Source organism: Panthera tigris, chromosome D2 (genome assembly GCF_018350195.1).
Source record: "Panthera tigris isolate Pti1 chromosome D2, P.tigris_Pti1_mat1.1, whole genome shotgun sequence".
Lineage (NCBI taxonomy): Eukaryota > Metazoa > Chordata > Mammalia > Carnivora > Felidae > Panthera > Panthera tigris.
In genome coordinates this window covers 32196795-32224019 of record NC_056670.1, presented here as the reverse complement: position 1 = coordinate 32224019, position 27225 = coordinate 32196795, and the positions used below count along the sequence as shown (strand labels likewise).

Here is a 27225-nt window from a genome sequence, read left to right as displayed (position 1 = left end):
GTATCCACCGAATCCACTAGTGTGATCAACCAAGAAGATTTTTGAATAATTCCCATCTCTCTTCCTGCCCATTTTTTTCTCTTTTGCCCATTCCTCTTCCACAGGGAGAGACATGTTTATGTTATTTCAAAAAGATTTGTAAAATTCCCTCCTTAAATGTGTGGTAATTACTAAGAGACTTAAACACCTCTTATTTAATTCAATTTTAAAGCAATTCAGATGCCTCCTTTGTGCAGGGTATTTTGGAAGGCTGTGCAAATTGATACGAATTGAGTAAGACATGGTCTGTTTTAAAGGAACATTAAATCTTTTTGTTTATATGAAGAGATCCTGCTCAAGACAAGAGGCATGGGAGAGAGACCATGTTGTAATAAAAACACATTCAAGTTTCTTTGTATGATTTCGTGTAGTTTAAATCAGAGATTTCTTCCCTCAAAATGATTGAGTGTGAAGTGTCTGACCTTTAAAAGGATAGAACTGCTTAGGTCAGATTTTTCGTCTGGAAACTTGCAGCTGGGACAGCGAGAGGTTTACTTACTGATGCTGCCTTGGGTTTGGTAAAGCGTGACTGGGTAAGGAAGCTGTGGCAATCTTTTACTCATTACTTAGGAGTCAGCTGTTGCTAAGACTTAAGTATTGAACACAGTGGCTGTTCTGTTCTGTCTGGTACTGTCACGCAAGCTTCCATCCTTGCCCCTCTAAGAAGAATGGCTTCCTCACATTTTCCTGACAATACAAAGTCAACTCAGTTTCCTTCCTTTTTCCCCTCACAGTCTGCTATTCTCATCACCCCTAACCCACTCAGTTTCACTCTCTTTCTGAAGAATGGCATGCATTATCTCTGATGAGGCTAACCTCTTATTCTCCTGACCTCATTCCTTCTTATTTCCTCAAAGACCTGGCTCCATCAGTTATTCCACCCTGCAGTGCATTTCCAGGCTTCTTTTCCCTCAGGCATTTTCCAGATGCCCAGTGTGTGTGGTGCAGTAGACTCCAGGGCTTCCGTCTTAAGGAGGAGGCAGATGTCAGTAATTAGAGTACAGTCGGGTGAGGGCTCTGGTTGAGATTCTAGAGGTGCGTAGATGGGCAGCAAAACTCTGCTCATGGGTGAGCAAGTTTTGTAAAGGAAGACTTTACAGAGAAGGTCTCTTTGCTGAATAAGGAGTTCACAGGCCAAGAGAGTAGCATTTTTGGAAAAGGGAATAATAGCAAGGACAGATCTAGAAGCACTGTTTTGTACCATGTAAAAAGTATGTTGGATTTTTATTTGGTCATTTGTTTATTCAACAAAAATTTATTGAGTGCCTGTTGTTTGCCAGGCACTGTGCTAGGCTGTGAATATAGACTGGTGAATAAAGCCAGGTGCAGTCATTATCCCTACGTAGTTTACAGACTAATGTTGGAAACAGATGCTAACAAATAACACATAAATGAATAGTTGACCCTGGAACAACATGGATTTGAGTGGCACGAATCCACTTACATGCAGACTTTTTTCAGTAAATACAGTACAGAACTGTAAATCTGTTTTCCTTATGATTTTCTTAATATTTTCTTTTCTCTAGCTTTATTGTAAGAATACAGTACATAACACATATAACATACAAAATACGTGTTAGTTGGCTGTTTATGTTACCAGTAAGGCTTCCCATCAACTGTGGATGGTCAGTAGTTAAATTTTGGAGGACTCAAAAGTTATCCATGGATTTTCAACTGTATGGGGGTCAGAGCCTCTAACCCCTGCATTGTTCGAGTGTCAACTATAATTGCAAAGTGTGATAAAGGTGAGGCAGGGGGGGAAATGGTGCTCCGTTAAAGAGGAAACTATCATAGCAATGTGGACTGGAGGAGGACAGGGTCAGGGAAAGTCTCTAAGGATCCGATACTGAATTGAGATCTAAGGGACTGAGAGTTTGCAGGCAAAGGAGAGGTGGGAAGGCTCTTCTCACCTTTTGTCCTAGGCAAAAGAGAATATAGAGCAAAAGCCCTGAGGCAAGAAAAAGTCTAGCAAATTCCAGGTATGGATGAGGTTTAATGAGGGAGAGGATGGGGTAACAGGAGATGGCCATGTGAAGAAATTAGAAGGGCTTGGGTAATAGATAAGAGAAAAAAGATTAAATACAAGCAGAATAACTAAAAACAGATCCATATCAAGGTAAATCATGATAGAACTGCAGAACACTAAAGACAGAGATCTCGAAAGAAGTCAGCCACGAAGGGATGGCAGGTATAAGGACCTCTCAGTAACAACAGTGGAAGTGAAAAGACAGCAGAGTATTTTCTAGAGGAAATAATGGTCAACCTGGAATTGTGTACTCAGGAAAAAAAATCTTTAAGAACAAAGGTGAAATGAAGACTGTTAGAGATGAACAAAATCTCAGAGACTTTATCACTGTGAGATCTGCAGTAAAGGAACAAGTAACGGATGTATTTCAGGAAAGGGAAAAGGAATCCAGAACGTCTGAGATACAGGAAGGTTAGAATGAGATGCAGAAAAGAATGGTAGACACATAAAATGGCAAACAGTGTCTGTATAAAATAACTATTTTATAAAATTTGAGAGAGTTGTGGGTTTATTGTTGTTGTTGTTTTTAAAGTAACTCCACGTCCAGCATGGAGCCCAATGCGGGGCTTGAACTCACAACCCTGAGATTAAGACCTGAGCTGAGATCAAGTAGGATGCTCAACTGACTAAGCCACCTAGGTGCCCCATATATTTGGGAGAGTTTTTAAAAAAAAAAAAAAAAACTGTGGCAATCTCACACTTCATGGGTTTGAGCCCTGCATCAGTCTTTGCGCTGATGGCATGGAGCCTGTTTGGGATTGTCTCTCTCCCCGTCTCTTTCCTCCTCCCCTGCTCACGCTGTCTCTGTCTCTCTCAAAATAAATAAATAAACTTTAAAAAAAAAGAACTAACATTGTTCAGTTAACATAACTGGCAGCTAAGAGCACTGTAAGTCAAGACTAAGGAGAATTTTGAAGTTGAAGTATTCTAATTTTTTGTATTATTATTTGGGGAGAGTGGTGTTAAGATATTTCTTTAACTTTGTTAAGCTAAATGCACATAGTAAAAATTTTAAAGTAAATCTAAGAGTATATAAATAATAAACAAGTAGAGAGAAAAAGGAAAAAGGAACAAATGGAAATTAAATCCAAAAAGGAACAAGCGTAGAAAAAAGTGGGATGAATATTTAAATGTAAGATGGCAGGACGAAGTCCAGACATATATATACGTTAATGATACACATTAATGAATAAACTTACAGCTTAAGATATTATAAGAAAGATATAAACAAAATTCAGTTATATGCTCTTTACCAGAGATACATCCATCCATGAGGTTGCAGTAGTAGAAAGGAAAAAGATAACACTAGGCAACTACCAAAATGAAATTATGAAGTTGGCATAACAGAATTAATATTAGTAACAGAGAGTACTGTTACATAATGATAAACAATTTACCAAGATGTTATCATTTTAAACTTGTACCCACTCGAGCATCCCCAAAGTAGATTCAGCCAAATTTGTATAATTAATTTTTTAATTTAATTTTTTGATTGAGAAATCCATCATCATGGGAGGAGATTGTGACGTATCTTCCAATAATTGATAGGCCAAGCAGATACAAAGTCAGTAAAGATACAGAAGCTTTTTTTTAACTTATTTTTTTTGAGAGAGAGAATGTGCCTGTGCGAGTGGGGGAGGGGCAGAGAGAGAGAGACTCCCACAGGGCTCAATGAGAGGCTCACTCATGAACTGTGAGATCACGACCTGAGCTGAAATCAAGAGTTGGTCACTTAACCAACTGACAGCTTAACCCAGGCCCCCGACACAGAAGATTTTAACAATTAACAAGTTTAAAAAAAACACCGATGGCACAAAAACGGACACCCAGATCGATGGAACAGAGTAGAAGACCCAGAAATGGACTCACAAACGTATGGTGAACTAATCTTGGACAAAGCAAGAAAGAACATCCAATGGAATAAAGACAGTCTCTTTAGCAAATGGTACTGGGAAAACTGGGCAGCAACATACAGAAAAATGAACTTGGACCATTTTCTTGCACCAGACACAAAAATAAACTCAAAATGGATGAAAGACCTAAACGAAAGACAGGAAGCCATCAAAATCCTCGAGGAGAAAGCAGGCAAAAACCTCTTTGACCTTTGCCGCAGCAGTTTCTCATTCAACACATCTCCGGAGGCAAGAGAAACAAAAGCAAAAATGAACTATTAGGACCTCGTCACAATAAAAACTTCTGCACAGAGAAGGAAACAATCAGCAAAACTAAAAGACAACTGACGGAATGGGAGAAGATATTTGCAAATGACCTATAAAATAAAGGGTTAGAATCCAAAATCTGTAAAGAACTTATCAAACTCAACACCCAAAAAACAAGTAATCCATTGAAGAAATGGGCAAAAGACATGAATAGACACTTGTCCAAAGAAGAAGGCTAACAGACGCATGAAGAAATGCTCAACATCACTCATCATCAGGGAAATACAAATCAAAACCACAATGAGATACCACCTCACACCAGTCAGAATGACTAACATTAACAACTCAGGCAACAACAGATGTTGGCAAGGATGCAAAGAAAAAGGATCTCTTTTGCACTGCTGGTGTGAATGCAGACTGGTGCAGCCACTCTGGAAAACAGTATGGAGATTCCTCAAAAAATTAAAAATAGAACTACCCTACAACCCAGCAATTGCACTACTAGGTATTTATCCAAGGGATACAGGTGTGCTGTTTCGAAGGGGCCCATGCACCCCAATGTTTATAGCAGTGCTATCAACAATAGCCAAAGTATGGAAAGAGCCCAAATGTCTATCGATGGATGAATGGATAAAGATGTGGTATGTATATAGAATGGAGTATTACTCGGCAATCAAAAAGAATGAAATCTTGCCATTTGCAACTCCATGGATGGAACTTGAGGGTATTATGGTAAGTGAAATTAAGAGAAAGACAAAAATCATATGACTTCACTCATGAGGACTTGAAGAGACAGATAAACATAAGGGAAGGGAAGCAAAAATAATATAAAAACAAGGAGGGGGACAAAACATAAGAGACTCTTAAATACAGAGAACAAACTGAGGGTTGCTGGAGGGGTTGTGGGTAGGGGGATGGGCTAAATGGGTAAGGGGCATTAGGGAGGACACTTGTTGGGATGAGTACTGGGTGTTATACATAGGGGATGAATCACTGGAATCTCCTCCTGAAATTATTATAGCACTATATGCTAACTAACTTGGATGTAAATTAAAAAGTAAGCAAATATAAAAACAATGAGCAAGTTTAATGCAATAAGTCATTTCTGGAATTATACACCCAGCAATTAGATAATTCATATTCCTTTCAGGTATACGCAACAGCTGAAAAAAATTGATCACACAGTAGACTGTAAAGTAAGGCTTAATACATTTCAGTGAGTTGGTATCTTACAAATCACATTTTCTGACCAGAAATACAGCAAGGTTATTATCTACAATGACCAAGTTACTAGAAATAAGAAGAGAGTTTAACAAAGTGATTAGCTATAAAATTAGTATAGTTCTGTATAGCAGCAACAAACAGAAAATGTCTTTTATGAAAGATACCCAGCCCTGTGACTTGCTTTGACTAATGGAATGGGACAGGAATGATTTGTAAATCTGTCATTGCTAGGCCTTAAGAGATTTTGCAGCTCTTTTGTTTTCAAAGTTAACCTCTTAGGACTTGGTTGCTATTTAGGGAAGTCCAAACTCTCTGGCTGGAAAAAAGACCTCAAGGAAAAGAATTTAGGTGTCCCCAGTTGACAGCCAGCACCAAGGCTCCAGTCATGTGAGTGGGGCCCTCTTGGATCCTCCAGATCCGGGTGTAGCTGCCTAAAGAGGAAACAGACCAAAAGAGTAAATAGAATAATTATAAATTATAATAGATTCTACAAAAGAAACAAACAGGAGGATAAGAAGAATAACATAGGGGGACCTACTTTTAGATGCAGTGGCCAGGGAAGGCATCTGTAAGGAATTGACATTTGAGGTCAGACTTAAAGGATACAAAGGAATTGTGGTAAGAGTGTATGAGGCAGAGAGAAGAGCAAGTGCAAAGACCTTGAGAAAGAGCCTAGTGTGTTTCAGCACTTAAAGAAGACCAGGAAGATAAACAAGGGAAATGAGGCCAGAGAGGCAGAGACCAGATTACACAAGGTTTAGACAGTTGGTAAAGAATTTGTATTTTTTTTCCCTAGGTGGACCGAAAGGTTTTAAGCAATATAATGACATGATATTTTTAAAAAGGTCATGTGTGGGAGAATGGATTAGGGGGGAAAGAATGCAAGTGGGGAAATCAGGTCATACTGCAATCTAGGCTAGAGATGAAAGTAGGTAGCCAGGTTAGAGCAGTAACAATGAGGAAATGAAAAATAAATAAGAAGACACCATCCATTTATGGTAGCAACAAAACTCGTAGGTACTTAGGAAATAACTATAATAAAGTATGTGTAAGACCTTTTTGCAGAAAATTATAAATCATACTCAGTAATTATAAGTTACAGTATAATTGTAACTTATCAATTACATTATATATACATGAGAGATTGCTCATGTTCATTGATAGACTTAATTTCATAAAGATGTCAGTTCTCCCCAAATGTTCTATATAAACTTAATGAAATTACAGACTACATATGTAATTGAAATGAAGATCCAGGAGCAGGAGGGGAAAGTAGTTAAAAGTCATTACAGGAATGCAGGTGAGAAACAAGGCCTGAACTAGAATAGAGCTATGAGAATTGGTACGTGGATGCAAGAAGAGTAAAATCTGCTGGATTTGGCAGTTTTCTGAAGGTGGTGTGTAGGAGTCCGATGAATAGGATCCATTATGACTAAGCTGGTTTATCTCAGGAACACAAAGATGAAGTAAGACCAGAAAATCTAATAACATCCAACTCAATAGATCAAATTTAAAAATGTCTAAATACATGCCTAAAAGCCTGCTGATGAAATTCAGCCTGTTTTTTTTTTCATTAAAAACTTTCAGAAAACAGAAAGATATTGCCTAATGTGATAAATAACAATTTTAAAGCAGCAACCAACAATCCTATTGAATGGTAATTTACTGGGTTTGTTATTGCCATTATATTCAGAAATAAAGCAGATGTAACCACCATCACTCTTAAACACCTTGTTTGGAAAGTTCATGCTAAATCCTAAGCTATAAAACAGAAGACAGATGAAGACAAAAATTGCCATTGAGGATAACATTATAGTCTACTAAAAAAAAGCTCTAAAATTGATAAGGAAACAGTAAAAGTGCTAATCAGTGTCATAAGTGGTTGGACAAAAGATAAATACCCCCAAATAAGTAGTTCAGTACTAACAAATTGTTAGTTCTAGACACTGTTTAGACACTGTTTTAGGCACCATAAGAGATACAAAAATGGGTAAAATGACCCTTATTTTAAGGACCTGAAATCTACCTAAGCACTAAACTATTAAAAGAAAACACAAATTTTAAAAAATAGAAGAAAACTAAGTAGATGTTTGATAAATGACATGAGAAGTCCACTGCTGCTGAAGGTATAAATTAGGAAAAGCTTTTCAGAAAGCAAGCTGGCACTTTATACCAAGAGTTTTATTTTATACTCCTTGGACTTGCTAATTCTCCCTATGGGAATTTTTCTGGTGGAATTAATCACATATGTGGACAGTTCACTGTATGTGGAAGATAGATCTATTACAGTATTGCCTGTAATAGTATATACTGGAAGCAATGTAAATATCACAAACAGAAGAGTGGGAAATAAACTATAGAACACTGTAGAATAGAGAATACTAGGGATCGACTAAAAATTGTGTCTTGGAAAAATGGCAGATATTCACTATATAGAGTATTATGTGATGAAAACAGTTTACAAAACAATTTATAAATACACGTTTACTTTTCTCCCCCTCGGAAGTGGAAGAGAGAGCAAGAGAGAAATAAATCCCTTAATCTCAATACATAAAAATCTTATCAGTGGTTCCTTCCAGATGGCAAGTGATTTTTTTTCCCTTTAGCTTATCTGATTTTCCTTTTCAGTAATGTGGCTGTAACAGGCAAGTGTTCTACCTGTCCACCTTTACTTGGTCAGGTTAGGGTCAGCAGTAATTAGTGTGTATTTGTAAGTGGTAGAATTATAATTTGACCTGGCTCTGACTGTGAAGCTCGTGTTCATGCTGGGGCAGAAAAGGGGATTAAGAACAATTGGAGACAGGGGCGCCTGGGTGGCTCGGTTAGGTTAAGCACCCAACTTCAGCTCAGGTCATGATCTCGCGGTTCATGAGTTTGAGCCCCACGTCGGGCTCCGTGCTTACAGCTCAGAGCCTGGACCCTCCTTCAGATTCTGTGTCTCCCTCTCTCTCTCTGCCCCTCCCCCACTCTTGTTCTGTCTCTCAAAAATAAATGAAAAATTAAAAAAAGAAGACAGAGGTCTTGGACACAGACTGCTCTTTTGAGAAGTTTGGTGAAAAGAAGATGAGACAAGTGTATGTATGTGTGCAGTTAAGAGTTAAAATCCACAGCTGTGCAGCCTGGCATATCTTTTGGCTTGCCACCTTCCTTTCACAGCCAAGCTTCTTCTCTTTACATTGTTTTCTCTTATGAATGTAAAGGCTTACAGATGGGTAAAGTGAAAATTAACTGGCTCCCTTACCCCCTGCCCTGACCCTCCCACCCGGTAGACGGTACACAGGACAAATAATGCTGAGAGGCATCATGTACTATGCATATTGTTTTACACAGACGGGACCACATTACACACGTGGGTTGACAGTTCATTCTTCTCATAACACGTAACCTAGAAATTACTTTTATGTCAGTGCCTGTAGATCCCATAAAATAAAACTGCATTTGTCCTGAGGCATAACCTATATGCCATAGGAGTTATTTGCTTAGAAATTTCCCATCAGAAATTCAAATCAAAACTATAATGAGATATCACTTCACACCTGTCAAAATGGCTAAACTCAACAACACAAAAACAAGTGTTGGTGAGGATATGGAGAAAGGGGAACCCTCCTGCAGTGTTGGTGGGAATGCAAACTGGTGCAACCACTCTGGAAAACAGTGTGGAGGTTCCTCAAAAAGTTAAAAATAGAACTACCCTACAACCCAGAAATTGCATTGATAGGTATTTTCCCAAATAATACAAAAATACTAATTCAAAGGGATACATGTACCCTGATGTTTCAGCATCGTCAACAATAGCCAAATTATGGAAACAGCCCAGGTATCCACTGATTGATGAATGGATAAAGATGTATGTGTGTACACGTACATACATACATACACACAATGGAATAATATTCAGCTGCCAAAAAGAATGAAATCTTGCCATTTGCAGTGACATGGATGGAGCTAGAGAGTAAGTATTATGGTAAGTGAAATAAGTCAGAGGAAGACAAATACCATATGATTCCACTCAGGTGGAATTTAAGAAACAAGACAAATGAACAAAGGGGAAAAATAGAGGCAAACCAAGAAACAGACTCTTACCTATGGAGAACAAAGTGATGGTTACCAGAGGGGAGTTGTGTGGTGGGGATGGGTAAAATAGGTGATGGGAAGTAAAATACATTTGCAGTGATGAGCACTGGGTGACGTATGGAAGCATTGAATCACTATATTTTACACTTGGAACTAATATTACGCTGTATGCTAACTAACTGGTATTTAAATAAGAACCTTAAAAAAGAGAGAGAGAAAGAAAACATCTACCATCATTTCATCTCTTTTTTTTTTTTTTTTAACGTTTATTCATTTTTGAGAGAGGTAGGAAGACACAGAATCTGAAGCAGGCTCCAGGCTCCGAGCTGTCAGCACAGAGCCTGATATGGGTCTCTTACCCACAAACTGCGAGATCATGACCTGAGCCGAAGTCCGACGCTCAACTGAGTGAGCCACTCAGGTGTCCCACATACCTTTTGAATTAATTAATATTCTTCAGTCTAGCATTCAAGATCTTCCAGTAGGAAACCAACTTAATATTTCAACTTGATCTTCCACTGCTTTGCACTTACTTACCCCCAGCCCTAGCCAACTTCACTGCTTATTGATGATTCTTTGGGTCTTTGTTAGTGTTGTGTCTTGTGACTAAAACTTCTCTCATGTTACTCCTCATCTTTTTCCTTTTTGCTATCTTTTTTTTTTTTTCCTTTTCTTAAATAGACTATAAGATTCTTCATGGCAGGGAGTACTCTTATTCAGCACTGTATATCCAGTGACTTTTAAAATTCAGGTTCATAGATGTTTAGTGAATGTTACTCACCTAAGTCGTTCACTCATTCAGCAGATACACAAGATGAATTGAGTACAGTTAGCTTCTTGTCCTGAGCCCATCCTCCTAACAGCCTGTTCTGTTCCCAAAGCAGCTATACTCTCTTCCACGTTTAAATTACCTGAAGCACCTTGTCTTGCTTGTGTCATTATCAGAGTCTTCTTTATAGTTACCTCAGTAGATTATAAGCTCCTTAATACAAAGGGCTGTTTGCTTAGTCTTCTTTTTAAGGTTCATTTATTTATTTATTTTGAAAAAGAGTGAGAGAAAGAGAGGGGCAGAGAGAATCCCAAGCAGGCTCTGCACCATCAGCGCAGAGCCCCACACAGGGCCCAGACTCATTAACCATGAGATCATGACCTGAGCTGACCTCTAGAGTTGGATGCTTAACCACCTGAGCCACCCAGGCGCCCCTCGTGTGGTTCTTCATTTTCGTAGAGACCAGCATAATGCCTGTATGCAGTAATCTCTCAGGAAATACTAACTATGGGACTGAATTAAACTGGAAAAAAATCCCAAACAAAAGCCTGGAATTTGTACTTTCTAGGAAGTCGGTGATCTTCCTGCAATACAAATACATATCTGTAAAGATGCCTCTGGAATGCTTGAGCTCTGGAGCGCTTACAGGCCTTTTAAACTAAGAGCTTAGATTTAAGGCATTAATAACTGGCTTCTGTTTTCAAATTCAAAGCACTGTCTAAATGATAAAGCTGCTTAAGAATAATACATCATTTTTCACATAGCAACCCTATATTATTTTTAATTCTGTTATGAGGAAGAAAGGCATAGAGCAGCTTTGTGACTCATTCATAGTCAACCAGGAAAGGATCAATAAGAAAGAATCAGGAGGCTATACTTTTAGAAATATATGGACATACTGTCCAACGCGGTATGTATGACATCAACCTGAAATTAGTGACTGTACCCAAGTACCCTTAAATTCTTTTAATAGAACTCCAGAATATTTGTCATCTGTGAATTGTGTGTGCGTGCAACAGCTCTTGACTGAGAACTGATTATGTGTCAATTAGGCATTAATTTAGGTGCCAGGGTGAAACAGGGGTTAAGATAAAGAGCCAGCCTTTGTGGAATGCACAGTGAATTGATAACAGCAGAACCGACTTGGATTCTGGTCTCTGTCCTGACTGGGAGCAGCTCAGTCTGTCTGTCTGTGCTTTACTCCTCTTGCATAAAATGAGAGGTTAGACTAGAATTTTTTAAAGGACTTTAGTTCCTTCAAAGTCCTAATAAGTCTTGAATTGGACAGAAATCTTAATTTTCCAGAAAGACAGAGCTGGAAATTGGTTTCTTTCATTTAGTCTGTTTAATTTCCTTCCTCTAATATTTCTTGCTCCCTGTTTCTGTCTAGTTGAACTCCCTATTCACTTCTTTTTCTTTAATAGAGGGGAGAGAAAAGAAGGGCATCATTCTGCTGTGATTTGTAATTGAGGTAGATTTTGAAGTCCTTGGTTATATTCAGACTTAAGTTATGTTGTAGCGTTCAGAAGTATTTCAAAACCTTATTGTTCTGTCATGGTGTTAGTTCATCAGAAACTTTAGACCCAAAATAATGTAGGTCTTTGCTTGGAGATCCACATGCACAATTAATTGAATCAGCTAACTGTAAAATTAGAGTTCTGTGCAGTGTGAATAGATTTTTATTTTTCCTTTAGGAATGTGGGGACAAAGTTGTTTTCATCCTTTCCCCCTTTATAGCACAGTCCTTAAGGCACGTACTCGGAAGCCACACAGCATGGATTCTGATTTGGGGTCTGCCACCAATTAGTTAATATGATTTTGGTCAAGTTTTTTTTTTTTTTTTTTTTAATTTTTTCAACGTTTTTTATTTATTTTTGGGACAGAGAGAGACAGAGCATGAACGGGGGAGGGGCAGAGAGAGAGGGAGACACAGAATCGGAAACAGGCTCCAGGCTCTGAGCCATCAGCCCAGAGCCTGACGCGGGGCTCGAACTCACGGACCGCGAGATCGTGACCTGGCTGAAGTCGGACGCTTAACCGACTGCGCCACCCAGGCGCCCCTTTTTTGGTCAAGTTTTATAACTTGTCTGTGCCTCAGTTTCCTCATTGGTAAAATGGGGGTAATAATTCATTGCGAGGATTAAACATGTTAACAGATCTCAAGTGCTTAGAATAGTGCTTGATACTACCACTCTAGTTGACTTCTGTACCTCTGGTCTCTTCTCCTTCTAAAGTGTTTTCTACTCTGCTAGAGTCAGCTTTCAGAAATGGACATCTGACCACATCGTTCTCTTTTTTAAAATCTCCGTGGCTTCTGATGGTCCAGCCACTACTTATATCAAGCTCATCTCCACTGTTCTTTTTCCCTCATTCTCTGCTATAGCTATATTCAGTAATCAGTTTTCCAAATAAGATGTGATCGTGCATGCCTTGGCATCTTTGCACACGCTGTTTCTTCTGCTTGAAGTGTCCTTCCTTCACTGGTTTTATCTGCAAATCTTCAGCGATACTTCAAGACCTCATTTATTTTATTTTTTACATTCACTTCTCACTTTTTAATCAGTCACATGCATCAGTTAACCCATCACAGCCAGTAGTTACTGAAAGTCAAGTATAATGGTGCACTGGAAGATACAAAAGAAATACAACATGCTCTTGAGCATATAATCTAGTAGAGGAACAGGACAGACAGACTTGAAATAGCAAGGGACTGTCACTGAGAATGCTAAGGAAAGCACACGTAAGTGAAGCAGCATTTCAGAGAAGGGCAGAGTCACTGCTCACAGATATGGGGGAGTGGGGGTGTTAGGGTGGTTAGAAAGGCTTCGTGGAAGAGTGGGATTTGAGTTGGGCCTGGAAGGATCTGCATAGGTGGCAACTGTAGCCCAGGGAACAGAAGGCACAGAGGTGGCAGTTGTCAAGCCGCTCAGTGGAGGAAGCCTGGTAAGAAAATGTGCATGTTGAGGAGTGCTGAGGTCATGGGGCAGCAGGTCCCTAGGGTCTCCAGAGCCTGGAGCGTCCTGAGTGACCGGTGTGTTGTGTAACGTTCTACCCCATGCCGGCCACACTGGATCCTGACGCAAAGGGAAGACTCGGCAGTACTGGCCCCAACTTCATTCAAAATTTTGAGACTCTGTTCGTCATGAGTTTTGTTTTTTTTTTTTTGCATTAATTTTGATTTTTAAAAATATTGCATTAAAACATGATTTATTGGGGCACCTGTGTTACTCAGTAGGTTAAGCATCCAACTCTTGATTTCAGTTCAGGTCATGGTCTCACAGTCATGAGATTAAGCCTCATGTTGGGCTTTGCGCTGGGGCGTGGAGGCTGCTTGGGATTCTCTCTCTCCCTCTCTCTCTCTGCCCCTCCCCCACTCACATGTTCACACTCTCTCTCCAAAATAAAATAAAATCTTAAAAAAAAACAAACCACATGGGTGCACCTGGGTGGCTTGGTCAGTTAAGTGTCCAACTCTTGATTTCTGTTCAGGTCATCACCTCGTGGTTCTTGAGTTCGAGTCCCACATTGGCCTCTGCGCTGACAGCATGGAGCCTGCTTGGGATTCTCTCTTTCTCCTTCTCTCTCTGCACCTCCCCCACTCTTGCACACGTGTGCTCACTCTCTCTCTCTCAAAATAAATAAACTTTAAAATAATAAATTAATAAAAAAATAAACTGTATGATTTATTTAGGTTACTGCATTTTTTGGCACCCTCTTAAATTTTGTGCCCAAAGTAATTTCCTCACTTGCTTCACCCTAGTGCCAGCCCTGTGTTCTAGTTCTGAAGTTTGGTGGATGGGGCATGAGTATTTATGATTATAATTTATTATTATTATTATAAATAATAATGTTAATTATGGTTTACTCATTTACAAATATTTTTTGGTTCATGGATAGTATTTCATTAAAAAAAAAACACAAGATAAAGAACTTAGAATTTTAAGAAGATTCATTCGGAACTTTGGAACCTGCAAACCATGAAAGGGAAGATAATTGTGTTCCCGAGTCAGTTTCTGGGGGACGTAGCTTCCTCTTGCTGCAGTGTATGCAGTGCAAGCAAAAAGAGTTGTTTTGCCCACGTCTAAACGAGTGAAAGGTCACTGGAGGGTAGGGGTACTAGAGGCTGCCGTCCACTTGGAGACAGACCTCAAGCAACTGAGTTGCTGTAGCCAGAGTATTCTGCCTGAGGCAAGATGGGCCACAAAATGGGCCACACAGGTGGGTTTGGCCCATATCTCACATAAAGCGAACCTGTCTAGCTCTGCTCACTGGCCACGGTGCTTACACTGTGGGCCATTACACTTGGGCCATGGCCCAAGAAGCAATGGAAGATTCCCAAACTCTCTAAGTTTCTCAGGGCTACTTGTATCCAGGAAAAGAGGTGATGTTTGACCCAAAAGACTCTTACCGGCACATCTAAAAATGGGAAATACAAAAAATGTGAAGTCTATTGTTCATTAGTACGCTAGTGACGAACGGGAGATTATTTTGGGCCAGGGATGTCAGGATCAGCACTAATCTCAGAGGTGGCTGAGGAAGGGTTGAAGGTGCAGGCTGCTCCCTGCACTTGCCACCAGGTGCACTGCTCTGTCATTTGATATGGACTCGGCACATGTCCAGTGACAGCTGCCTCAGTCTCAGAGTGGACATTTTGGCACATGATGTAGAAACCACAGGCTGCATTTTCCCATCAGGTGAGTGGGTGGTCACAGAAGATGGCTGCTTCCCGAGGCCTGCTCACCACACACTTGCTGGGATGCTGACCCCTCTTGTCGGCACAACCAGCAAAGCTGTTCTTCAGAACTGAAGGAGAGAGAAAAGAGTTTTCCAGACAGACAAAAGCCGAAGAGTTCATCACCACTAGAATAGCCTTACAAGAAGTGTTAAAGGAAGTTCTTCAAGCTGTTGAGCAGAACACCTGCATAGAATGAAAACTTCTGTGCAAGCATTGTTTCTGGTGGAGGTGCTAGAGTGAACGGCCGTTGCCGAGATAGAACACAACCACTGCAGAACCCTTACTGCTTCGAGCTACCTGGAGTCCACATGAGGAATGGTCACGCAGCCCATGGATTTTCCTATAGTTGTCTTCATGGGTACTATGCTTCAGCCTCAGTGAAACACTGAGATAGTGTCCAAGGCTACGGGGATCTTCACAGTGCGTGCTCTTTCCCAGTGAGCAAATGTCTTAAGAGTTGTGCCAGACCTTCTTTGATCCTGGCAGAAACATATTGCCCACCTGGTAGCTTTAGGTTCTGTGACGGGATGAAGCAATAAGGCGCTTCCTTTTAGGCATGTCTCTGTTGAGCCTGGCTTCTTGAGCCCTGTCCCAAGATGCTAAGCTTCAAGGTCACGTTTAAACCTCCTGTGAAAACCTGGCCCTCTCCATGTACGGTTGATCCCTCCCTTAACACTCACCATGATATATTGCAGTTACTGGTTTCCATCTCCATCTGCTCCATAAGGCTGTGAGCACCACGTGCCTTTTCTCCCCCTCCTCTTACGCACGGTCCTGTACAGTGATTGGCCCAGAGCAGATACTCTGTAAATGTTCAATCAGTAATCAGGGATTTAGGACTTTACTAAGATTTTTATACTTCTGTCTTCAATTGCTCCAGGCTGCAAGAATTAGTCGATCGAGTGCTGGAACGTTTTCAGGCATCTGGACTAATAGTGAAAGAGTGGAATAGTGTGAAACTCCATGCTACAGTCATGAACACTCTATTCAGGAAGGACCCCAATGGTAAGTCCCACATAGAACTGTAGCATAGTTTGTGATCAGTAAGGCCTTATGATATCCCTGGGGTTCAAACAAAATGGGCTATCAAAGAGCCTCTGGTATATCTTTTTTTGAACCTTTGAGTTGTTTTTTTTGTTTTTTGGTTTTGTTGTTTTGATATGGAAGCTTCACGAATCTGCGCATCACCCTTGTGCAGGGGCCGTGCTCATCTTCTCTGTGTCGTTCCAGGTTTAGTGTACGTGCTGCCGAAGCGAGCACAAACCTTTGACCTGTTTTGATGAGCACAGTGGAAGTGGGCAGAGACATATCTAGCATGGGACCATGACATTCTAGATCTTTGATTTCTGTTGCCCATAGCATTGCCAGATTTAGCAAATAGAAATACAGGATGCCCAGGTGAATTTAGGTAAACAGTGAATAATTATTTTAATATAAGTGTGTCCCAGAGGTGCCTGGGTGGCTCAGTTGGTTAAGTGTCCAACTCTCGAGTTTGGCTTGGGTCATGATCTTCGTGGGATTGAGCCCCGCGTTGGGCTCCGTGCTGACTGTGCGGACCCTGCTTGGGATTCTCTCTCTCTCTGTCCCTCTGCCCCTTCAAATAAATGAGGGGAGTTTAAAAAAATAAAAACAAATAAAAGTATAAGTGTATCCCATGCAATATTTGGTGACTTTTTTTGAAAAGAAGAAAGAAGGAAGAAAGATTAGCTAGTAAAAGTAAAGGTTAGACCAGTGGTTCTCAAATAGGGGCAATTTTGCCCCCCTTGAGGACATTTGGGATTGTCTGGAGACGTTTTTGGTTGTCACATTTAAGGAGTTGAGGGTGCTTTGCTACTGGCATCTAGCGAGTAGAGGCCAGGGATGCTGCTTAACTCCCTACAGTGTACAGGACAACCTACCTCAATAAAGAAGTATCTAGAAGTGTCAGTATCACCACAGTTGAGGAACCTTGAATTACAGTAATAATTTTTCCACATGGATTCTGAGCCTTTATATACAAATGCCTTGTTTTAACCCTTGATTTGGGACAGTAATCTACATTTAAAAAGGATTCTTCTTTTCTTCCCATTGCCTCTCCCCAGCAAGTGAAAGCTTTTCTAGCACATTCAGCATCTATCTGATCAGGAGCCACAAATTCAAGTATTTGAAATGGGTTTTATTTCCTTTGCTTAGGACCCTGACCTTGGTTTTAGAAAGTCTAGGTTGGAAGAGGAGATCTCCATCAGGACTTGACCCCATAAACTATTTGTAGATTTATACTTTAGGACAGTTTGTGTGTCCCATTTTTTGTCAAAGTACAGTTGATCCTTGAACAACATGGTTTAAACTGTGTGGGTCTCACTTACACACGGAATTCTTTCTATAAATGCAGTATATACTATAAATGTATTTCCTGTTCCTTATGATTTTCTTAATATTTTCTTTTTTCTTTATTATAAGAATACAGTATATAATACATATAATATACAAAATATGTATTAATTGGTTATATTATCAGTAAGGCTTTTAGTCAACAATAGTAATTTACTTTTAGGGGAGTCAAGAGTTACACATGAATTTTCAACAGCATGGGGGTTGTTGTCCCTTATCCCCATTGTTCAAGGTCATCTGTGCATCTTTTCTTTATCTCAGATATATACCAAAGATCCCAAGTGGAAGTCATTTAATATTAAGCCCATTTGGTTAGAGCCATTGTAGGACTAAGAGATATGTAGCTGGCTAATTTTCAGTTCTAGCGTTTTGTGATGTTAGATCCTATTTTATTTAAGGTTTTTCTAAATAAATCACTATTTTACCTTTGGGAACACTGAGATCAAAAATGGCTCAAATGACTCAGTCAGAGCCTATAGACTCTTATTTGGGTAGTTCATAGAATCCAAAGCTCTATGCTTGCTCTTGTTCTGATGGAATGCGTTTCTTTCATTTGGATAATAGTATTGCAGAAGAATATGTAGAATTTCAGGAAAAAAATTTCTGGAATACTTCATATTTATAAATGTATGTACCTTGTCCAGAGCAAACATTTGAAGGAGTTTTTGATATTTATTTTCTTCTGGATGGTCAGTTTTAAGTTTGGAAACACAGTTAGATCGTCTGATGTGATGTACATCTTAACATCACTATGTAAAGACAGAATTTTAGAGCTCTAGAGTATACAATAGATTCGTTGGTTCAGAAGATACATTGTATCCAGCACCATCCAATAGTACTTCCTATGATGATAGAAATAATGTCCAGTATGGTAGCCACCATCCACATGTAGTTATTGAGCACTTGGAGGTGGCTAGTGAGACCGAGAAAGTCAACTTTTCATTTTAATTACTTTTAATTAATTAAATTAATCACATATGGCTGGCGGCTACTGATTTGGACTGTGCAGGTACAGACGGTATTTTATGAGACATTTAATACCATCAGTAGTCCGTTCTGCAAATGTCCTAGTCCTTAAATCTTTCTTTGGAGCTCTTACCATGCTCCATTATTAACGAACCTTTTGACATGTAAGAGTTGAATTATGCAGGAACCTGTATCTTCTAAATTGTGTGGATCCAGATTTATATTCAGTTAGCACCAGAGCTTCATGTAAGAAAATGTTCTGTGTTCACGGTATAGTTATCCTTTCTTACTTAGAGATAGTTTGAATATAACACTTTCATTGAGATAAATTCACATACTGTATGATTCACTCATTGAAAGCATATAATCCAGTGATTTTTAGTATAGTCAGAGTTACACAGCCATTACCACGATCAATTTTAGAGCACTTTTCATCACTCCAAAATGAAACCCCATTGGCGGTGTGACTCCTTCACCTTGCAGTCCTACACACCATCAGTCACTTTCTGTCCTATAAATTTGCCTTTTCTCTGGATATTTTGTATAAATAGAATCATGCAATATATGATCCTCTGTGACTGGCTTCTTTTCACTTAGCATAATGCATACAGGATTCATCCATGTGATAACATGTATCATGCCTCATTCCCTTTTTATTGCCAAATAATCATCCACTATATGGATGTACCACATCTTATCCATTTCTCAGTTGACGGACATTTATATTGTTTCTTCTTTTTGACTATTAGGATTAATGCCACTGTGAACATTTTCATACAAGTTTTTGTGTGGGCATATATTTTCGCTTCTTTTGGGTATATACTTAAGAGTGAAATTTCGGGTCATATGGTAAACCAGTGTTTAACTTTTTGAGGAGCTGCCAGACTGTTTTCCAAAGTGTCTGCACCATTTTACATTCCTACCAGCAGTGTGTGAAGGTTCCAGTTTCTCTCCTTCTTTGCTGACACTTGTTACTATCTATCTTTTTGATTATTGCTGTCATTTTTGATGTGAGGTGGTATCTCATTTTAGTTTTGATTTGCATTTCCCTGATGGCTAGTGCTACTTACAGATTTTGAACCTGTCATCGATCTTTGATTAAGTGAATACTTTGTCGTTAGAAGTTACCAGTGTGTAATTCCAGTGGGTTAGCTAACTTATATTATGCACGTGGAGTTAGCGCTCTGGACATATTTTACCAGTTCTGACTTGGTAGTTTCCATAGCTGTATACAATAAAAGAGCATATTCAAAAGTGGCAATACAAATACTTTTGAGTGTCTGTTGGTAGGCAGGAAAGGGTAAATATCTTAGAAAATATTCCGAGGGTTAAATAATTCTTAAGGATGCTTTGAATTTTCTATACCTTGGATTCTTCTGTATGATGAATTTTTACTTGAAAAGGGGATAGGAATCAGGTGTTTCACTCTTTCTTACCTGTCATCCCTTCCCTTTGAAATCCTCTTTCCTGCTATATTTCAAGGATGTCCTTCGGAATAAGCATGCTAAATTAACACAAGGAGTTAGAGCATAGCTTTGATGAGGCTAAGGTCATAGATTTGCTGCATTTCTATGTAGAATGTCTGTAAAGATACCTTTGAACTGAAGGGGGCTTTCTCATTTGGAAGGGGGGGGGGGTTCCTTAAATCAACCCACATCATGTTGGTTGCAACCCAAATCAGCGTTGCCAGCACTTTTGACTACTTAATGTGTGAGTTTTTGTATGGTTTTTTTTTTGTTTTTTTTTGTTTTTTTTTTTTTTACATATTTTAAAAGGCATGCAGCTTACACAAAATCTTGGGCTTTTAGACTTCAAGGAACCTTTGGAGATACCTAATCTTAACCTGTAACTGTGTAAATGAACTGAGGTCCATAGAAGAGACATAATTTGCTTAAGAATATGGTTCATTTTATACACACAAGCACACAAACACACACACACCCCACACCTTTTTCTCCATTCATCTATCGATGGACATTTTAACTGCTTCCATATCTTGGCTATTGTAAATAACGTTGCAATAAACATAGGGGTGTATATATCTTTGAATTAGTGTTTTCGTTTTCTTTGGGTAAATACCCAAAAGTGGAATTACTGGATTGTTTGGTACTTCTATTTTTAATTTTTTAAGGAACCTCCATCCTTTTGCTCCAAGTTTACATTCCCACCAACAGTGCATGAGGGTTCCCTTTTCCTCATGTCCTTGCCAACACTTGTTATTTCTTATCTTTTTTTTAGAATGGATAAAGAAAATGTAGGGGTGTGTGTGTGTCTACTTGTATATACATATACAACAGAATATGACTCAGCCATAAAAAAGAATGAATTCTTGCCATTTGTGACACCATACATGGACCTAGAGGGTATTATGCAAAGTGAAATAAATCAGACAGAGAAAGACAAATGCCACAATGATTTTACTTATATGTGGAATCTAAAAAACAAACAAAAAACAGAAGCCGACTAATAACTATAGAGAACAAACCAGTGGTTGCCAGAGGGTTTGATGAGAGGTGGGGTGGGCAAAATAGGTGAAGAGGATTAAGAGGTACAAGTTTCTGGTTATAAAATAGGGGCACCTGGGTGGCTCAGTCTGTTAAGTGTCCAACTTCGGCTCAGGTCATGATCTCACGGTTTGTGGGTTTGAGCCCCACATCGGGCTCTGTGCTGACAGCTCAGAGCCTAGAGCCTGTTTTGGATACTTGTCTGTGTCTCCCTCTCTCTCTGCCCCTCTCCTTCTTGCGCTCTCTCTCTCTCTCTCAAAAATAAATAAATATTAAAAAAATAATAATTTACAGAGATGAAAAGTACAACATGGGGAAGGAATATAGTCAATAATATTGTAATAATGTTGTATGACAGATGGCGTATGACACATGGTGACTAGACTTACCACGGTGAACGCTGGGTAATGTATAGAATTGTTGAGTCACTGTGTTGTACACCTGAAACGAATACAACACTGATGTCAACTATAGTTCAATTAAAAAAAAAAAGACTATGGCTAATGACATACATAACCTATCTCGAGTGCTTGGACAGTGTTGAATGAATAAATGTGTATGGAGTTGATAACAGAGCTGAGACTGGACACCGGGCCTCTTGACTCAGCCTGCTGCTTTTCCCTCCCACTGTACCACTTTCCAGGTAATACATTTTGCTAGTTATACCTGTAGAAACCCAAAAGAAAACAAACGTATATAACCCAAGCTTCTCTTCTAATATTGTCTTTGAAATATTTACAGCTGAAGGCAGGTACAATCTCTACACAGCGGATGGCAAATACATCTTCAAGGATAGAGAATCATTTGATGGCCGAAACATTTTAAAGGTCAGTACATAGCAGGTGAATTGGAAATTCTTTGGCATGTATCCTAAAATAAGAGAGGAAAACAAGTTGTTCTCCTTTTAACAGTAAAGTACATTTTTCTCATGCTTCCCATAAGGATCATTGATTGAAAGGCTGGCTAAAAAAAAAAAAAAAAAACAAAAAAAAACAACTAATGTCCTAAAGGAAAAGGGAAATCTTTTTGAATCTGTCGAGGCTGTGATGTCTCTTATTAGAGTACTTGAAATTGATGATTTAAGAAACAAGTATCTAAACTACTTGGACCCATAGCAATAAGTTGATTTTAATGTGGTGAGTTTTACTTTGTATTTTACCTCTGGAGGTCTGAGTTTGCATTTTTTAGGTGAAAAAGAATTGTTTTGTTCTAATAGACTTTTCACTCACTGCTCTCTAAAGTTGTTTTGTAATTTGTTTTTACTCAGGAATAGCCTCTGTCTGAAAAGTAGGCAGTCTGTCTCTGACTGTTGAGGTTTTGCTTTCCTGAGTGTTAAAGTAATCTATGAAATTCCCATAAAAAGGGTTCTTCAGGATTGCATTTATCTTTCTCCTACAGACCACATTCTGTAATATCCATGATTTATACCCTCTCTATCAGGTTAACATGTCATTGTGCCTCTGGGCAAACACAAACAAATTGATACAATGGAGAGGTTTTTAATTCTTCATTTCACTTGTTCTGTAAGGGGTTTAGGTCATACATTTTCAAAGCCATTGGATGGTTTTTAGAGTTGGGAAGAGAGTCTGTATATAACTTCAGAATAAACTTTAGCTTTAAAAATGCTCTTTTGGGGCGCCTGGGTGGCTCAGTCGGTTGGGCATCCGACTTTGGCTCAGGTCATGATCTCACAGTTCGTGAGTTCGAGCCCCGCATCGGGCTCTGTGCTGACAGCTCAGAGCCTGGAGCCTGTTTCGGATTCTGTGTCTCCCTCTCTCTCTGCCCCTCCCCAGCTCATGCTCTGTCTCTCTCTGTCTCAAAAATAAATAAACATTAAAAAATAATAATAATAAAAAATAAAAATGCTGTTTCTTTTTCCTTCCCCACCTCATCCTCCATTGCCGTATCTGGTCACTTGGCACTTTTCTTGCCAGATGCCTAATGTGATCCAGTTACCTCTAATTCATGACCTCACTTCAGCACCTGCAGACTTCATACCACAGAACCCAACAGGGCAATGACCGCATCCACTCATAGGCAGGCATTCAGGCTTCTACAGTTTATAGAGCTGTGTCGATTCCTTCTTTCCTTGATATCTTTCCTCTTTCTGAGTACTTTTCTTGTTTTCAAAGTAGCTATGGTAGCTTTGGTTTGAGTGGCAAGCTACTAATGAATTCTGCAGCCATTTACTGATTTTCCCAGGCCACATCTTCAGTGTGATATGAATCTTTTTCTTCCTCTATCTCATTTTCTGGGCCTTTTCCAATAATAGCATTAGTTATTTTGCTTTTTTTGTCATTGTTGTTAGTTTGATTAAGAAAGAAAAGTAGACTGAATGGGGAAAGAAATCTGTAGGAATGACTCAAGCTGTCTTGGTTCTTTTGGAATCCGAATTAGAGCTCAGACGGTATGCTGATCAAAGTCAAGTGTGAGGCACTTTGACATCAGCAAGAGGGAGGTCATGGCAGAAAGCCTGTGCAGTGGCTGTATGAACAGTATGGGTGTCTCACCTAATACTTAATTCCTCTCATTCTGAAAAGTCCCATCTTCCAATTTAAAGATGCTTTGCCTTGAAATCTTCCTATCCACCCCAGTGATGGCATGGGTGCAGCTCCCTCTAGTGTTAACAAGGGCTTGCTATGTTAGTAGTACCCTAACTGGTTGGTGTCTCATCACAGTCTCAAAGCTGGGCTCAGCTAGGGATTTACAGACTACTTAATCCAGTTTCCCACTTTAATTTCTAAGGGCACAAGATCCAACATAATTAAAGTGGCTGGCCAAAGATTACCGATCGTTAGTAGCTGAGTCTGAAATGAGAGCAAAAAGATTCAAATCACAAGTTAGCATTGTCTCTGCTGCCTCCCACAAAGAAGCTCAGTGTTTAGGTAGATATCATTAGGTTTTTGCAGTTTGGCGTATCTGTTTGAACTGTAATAATGTCTGATTAGAAGTTGTTTCATAAATGTTGGGGCAATGGTGTATGCCAGTTAGTCTAAAACTGTGGCTAATTAAGAATTAGACGTTGAATTGAATGTAACACCAACACCAGCAGAAATACTTATTGGCTATATACCATCTGCCAGACCATGTGCCCTGCAGATAAAACAGTCATTATGATACAATCCCTGTCTTCCAGGAGCTTCCTGTCTTTGAGGGGTACAGACTGTTAATAGGCAATTATAATATAAAATGGCGGGGGCGGGTTACAGGTATGGAAAAGTTCCTTTGAACACAGATAGTTAGAACAAAGTGTCTTTTGATACACTAATATTTTACTTTCTAATCATTAGCTGCAGAAAATATAATCTTTCACCTATATTCAATCAAAGGAATTCACTTTTCTTTGAGAATAAAGGTAATATGTGGCCTCCAACAATTACCCACCCCTAAACGCAGAAGTAGCTATGGTAGCCCACCTTTTGGAATTTCCATGAATGAACATGCCTTTCTCAATTAGAACATAAGAACCCATGGGCCCCGACACCTTTGGGGACAAAAAAGATTCCAAAAAACCAAAGAATTGTATATGTAGTTTTTGTATCAGATAAAATGATTACATTTAGAAAGAAAAAAAACTTCAATTTCACTAACAAGATAGGAACTGACGTGGAGAAAACCGAAAGATTAACTGCATTGGTGGTTCAGGAGCCCAAGCATATGTGTGTAGCATATTAACAGCTGCTTAGGTCAAGGATCAGGAATGCGGGTGGTGAGAAGCAGCCTTGGAAAAAAATCAGCTTCATCTACTATTCAAAGAGAAACAAAAGGAGAAAGCAAGCCATCGCACGTTGCTCTGAGAATTTAATAAGTAACAGCCACCTGCTCTTCTCCTCCATGAAGGGAATTGGTCCTTTTGGCCTGGTGTAATATTATGCGTTCTGGGTGCCTTAATAAGAAAGAAAAAAGTCTTTAATGTCTTCTGGAGGTAGAAGCCACATTTTTCTTTTGTACGGCTCTTTTGAGAGTTGTTGCAGCTGTAATAGACCAGTATTGGGTTATTCATAACTAAAATAAGAATTTTACCTGTAGAAGGACTTTGAACTGACAAGTAAAAGAATCATTCTCCTGTGGTTTTCAGATTAGAAAAGGAGCATATGTAGTTGTGATGGGTTTTTATGAAGATGGACAGATAGCTCTGAAAGGAGCATGTACTCATGAAGATGACCGAGGCCAAATTCACAGGGTAATGTCCCCTCAGACAGTTTCTATTTCTAATCTAAGAGATAGGAACAAAGATGCTATTTGTTTATCTATAAGGCAGTGATAAACTTGTAATTGGAGAAATCATGCTGACCTAAAGACATACTATACTGCCAGAAATAACTGCTCCCTCGCAAGTGGAACAGTCAGAAACTGCCAGCCCCAGAGGGAGAAGTGGTCTTAATGGCAGTCTGTTTGGGGGGCCTGTGAACCTACATTAAGCAGTAGAATCATTATTCCAAGACTGTGCTCTCAGCAGATTGAACAGGAGTACAGTATTAACTGTTCGAAAGCATAGCTTCTGACTGCAGTGAAGAGGAGATATTAGAGTCCTAGGTTGTACTTAGTAGAGGAGGTGATGCCATACAAATAAAGGCACAGTTGACACAGTATTTGGGAAAGAATAGAAAGAAAGTTCTATAGGTCCAGAATCAAAGGACATCATCACAGTGCCATTTCTTCAGACACTTGAAAATCCTGGAAAATATAAACCAAGTAAAAAGGAGATGAATTTGTGCCTTTTCCATTTTATATATAGGAATCTTTAGAGAAAGAGGGAATTGGTGCCATTAAAGTAACTGTATTGGTTCAGGACGTTAAGCATCCAACTCTTGATTTCAGCTCAGGTCATGATCTCAGGACCATGAGATCGAGCCCTCCATCAGGGCTCCATGATGGGCATGGAGCCTGCTTAAGATTCTCTCTTTTCCCATATTCATTCATTCTCTCTCTCTCTCTCTCTCTCTCTCTCTTTCTCTCTCTCTCAAAAATAGCCATATTGGTTTTTAATATTTTACTTGAAAAGTGGTTTTATTTTTGAAAATATGTTTTAAATCTGTCTAGCATCATTGAAGCTTTTCTTGAAAGGTATAAATGAGAGTAACTCAAATATTCCATTCATTTTTGCTTTTGTTCCATCTCTGTCCCTTAACCTCTTTTTAAAAAAGGACAGTTAGAATGAATAAATTTAAATGAGAGATTTATTTAATTTACTTAAGGAAGCTGTTTAAAAATATTTTATCTTTTTTTGGTAAAACATATACATAGAACAGTGCATGAAACATACATATACATTTAACAAATAATCATGAACAGTGTAACTACTAACAAGGTCAAAAAGTAGAACATATCCCCCATGTCCCTCCCTGGCCAACTCTTTAGTTTCTCCTTAGGTAACAAATGCACAATTAAATTCTTAAACACTCTCAGTGAACATTCTTGTTTTGAATGATTACTTTGTTTCAAAGTATTAGAAGACTATTGAAAAGCTGAATTCATTTTTGTTTTTTTCTAGGGAAGAGATGTGAGACTGGGAACTATGTAGAAATTAAAAAAAAAAAAAAAAAAAAAGATACGAGGGGCACCTGGCTGGCTCAGTTGGTGGAGCATGATGCAACTCTTAATCTCAGGGTTATGAGTTCAAGCCCCACGTTGGGCATGGAACGTTCTTAAGGAACGTCCTTAAATTTTATATGTATTAATGACTACAAAGAAAGACTAATATTTAGAAACTATTATTTCTAAGGAAGAAAACATTGTGTCTTTCATTATCCAGCTCAGTATTCAGCCATATTATATACTGTGATTGAAAATTACTTCTTAGTCACATGGCTGTTTAGAATTTTTTTTCTTCAAAACTGCTCTTTCAGAAAGACTTTCCTTGAGAGTCTATCACTACTTGTTCCCCTGCACTATTATATCAGGATAAATAACAGCAAATCGAATGTGGCCTAAAGTTATTCTCTCTCATAACCACCGTTAAGTATGGTGTTGTTTTTACTAACTGCTGTCTCTGTGATTTGACGTTTTTTTTTTTTTTTTTTCTGTGACTTGAAATTTTAATCTTATTTCGGTAAGTAGAATCACTAAACAGACATCACTTCCTCTCTAAGCTATTTATGCTTATACACTTATGATACTAAGTTCAGTTCCCTTGGACACACAGATAGTTTGTAATAGTTTTGTCCATAGCATTGAAAACAGTCACATTATTCGTGATAATCATGTGAAGTAGGAAACATGTTAGAGGAGCAAACATACAACTTTCTGAAGAATTTGACTCGTCAAGTTAAGATGTGGAAAAGGTCATTTAGAGAATAAGAGAATCCGTGGAAATTATATACACTCACACACACACATTCAATTAAGGATTGGAAGAT

At 39.0% G+C, this 27225-nt stretch overlaps 1 protein-coding gene and 1 non-coding gene across 10 annotated transcripts in view; one reads left to right on the top strand and one right to left on the bottom strand.

Annotated features, from left to right (window-relative positions):
- ASCC1 (activating signal cointegrator 1 complex subunit 1) overlaps positions 1–27225 on the top strand; it is a 146447-nt gene that overhangs the window by 99980 nt on the left and 19242 nt on the right. For all 9 annotated transcript variants that reach the window (XM_042961252.1, XM_042961253.1, XM_042961255.1 and 6 more), the window contains 2 exons: positions 15907–16031; positions 21608–21693. In XM_042961252.1, coding sequence (XP_042817186.1) covers positions 15907–16031; positions 21608–21693 — 211 coding nt within the window. The remainder of the gene's footprint in view (positions 1–15906; positions 16032–21607; positions 21694–27225) is intronic.
- Positions 16180–16286, bottom strand: LOC122232210. Its single transcript, XR_006209554.1, has one exon. It is a non-coding gene; the product is annotated as a U6 spliceosomal RNA (small nuclear RNA).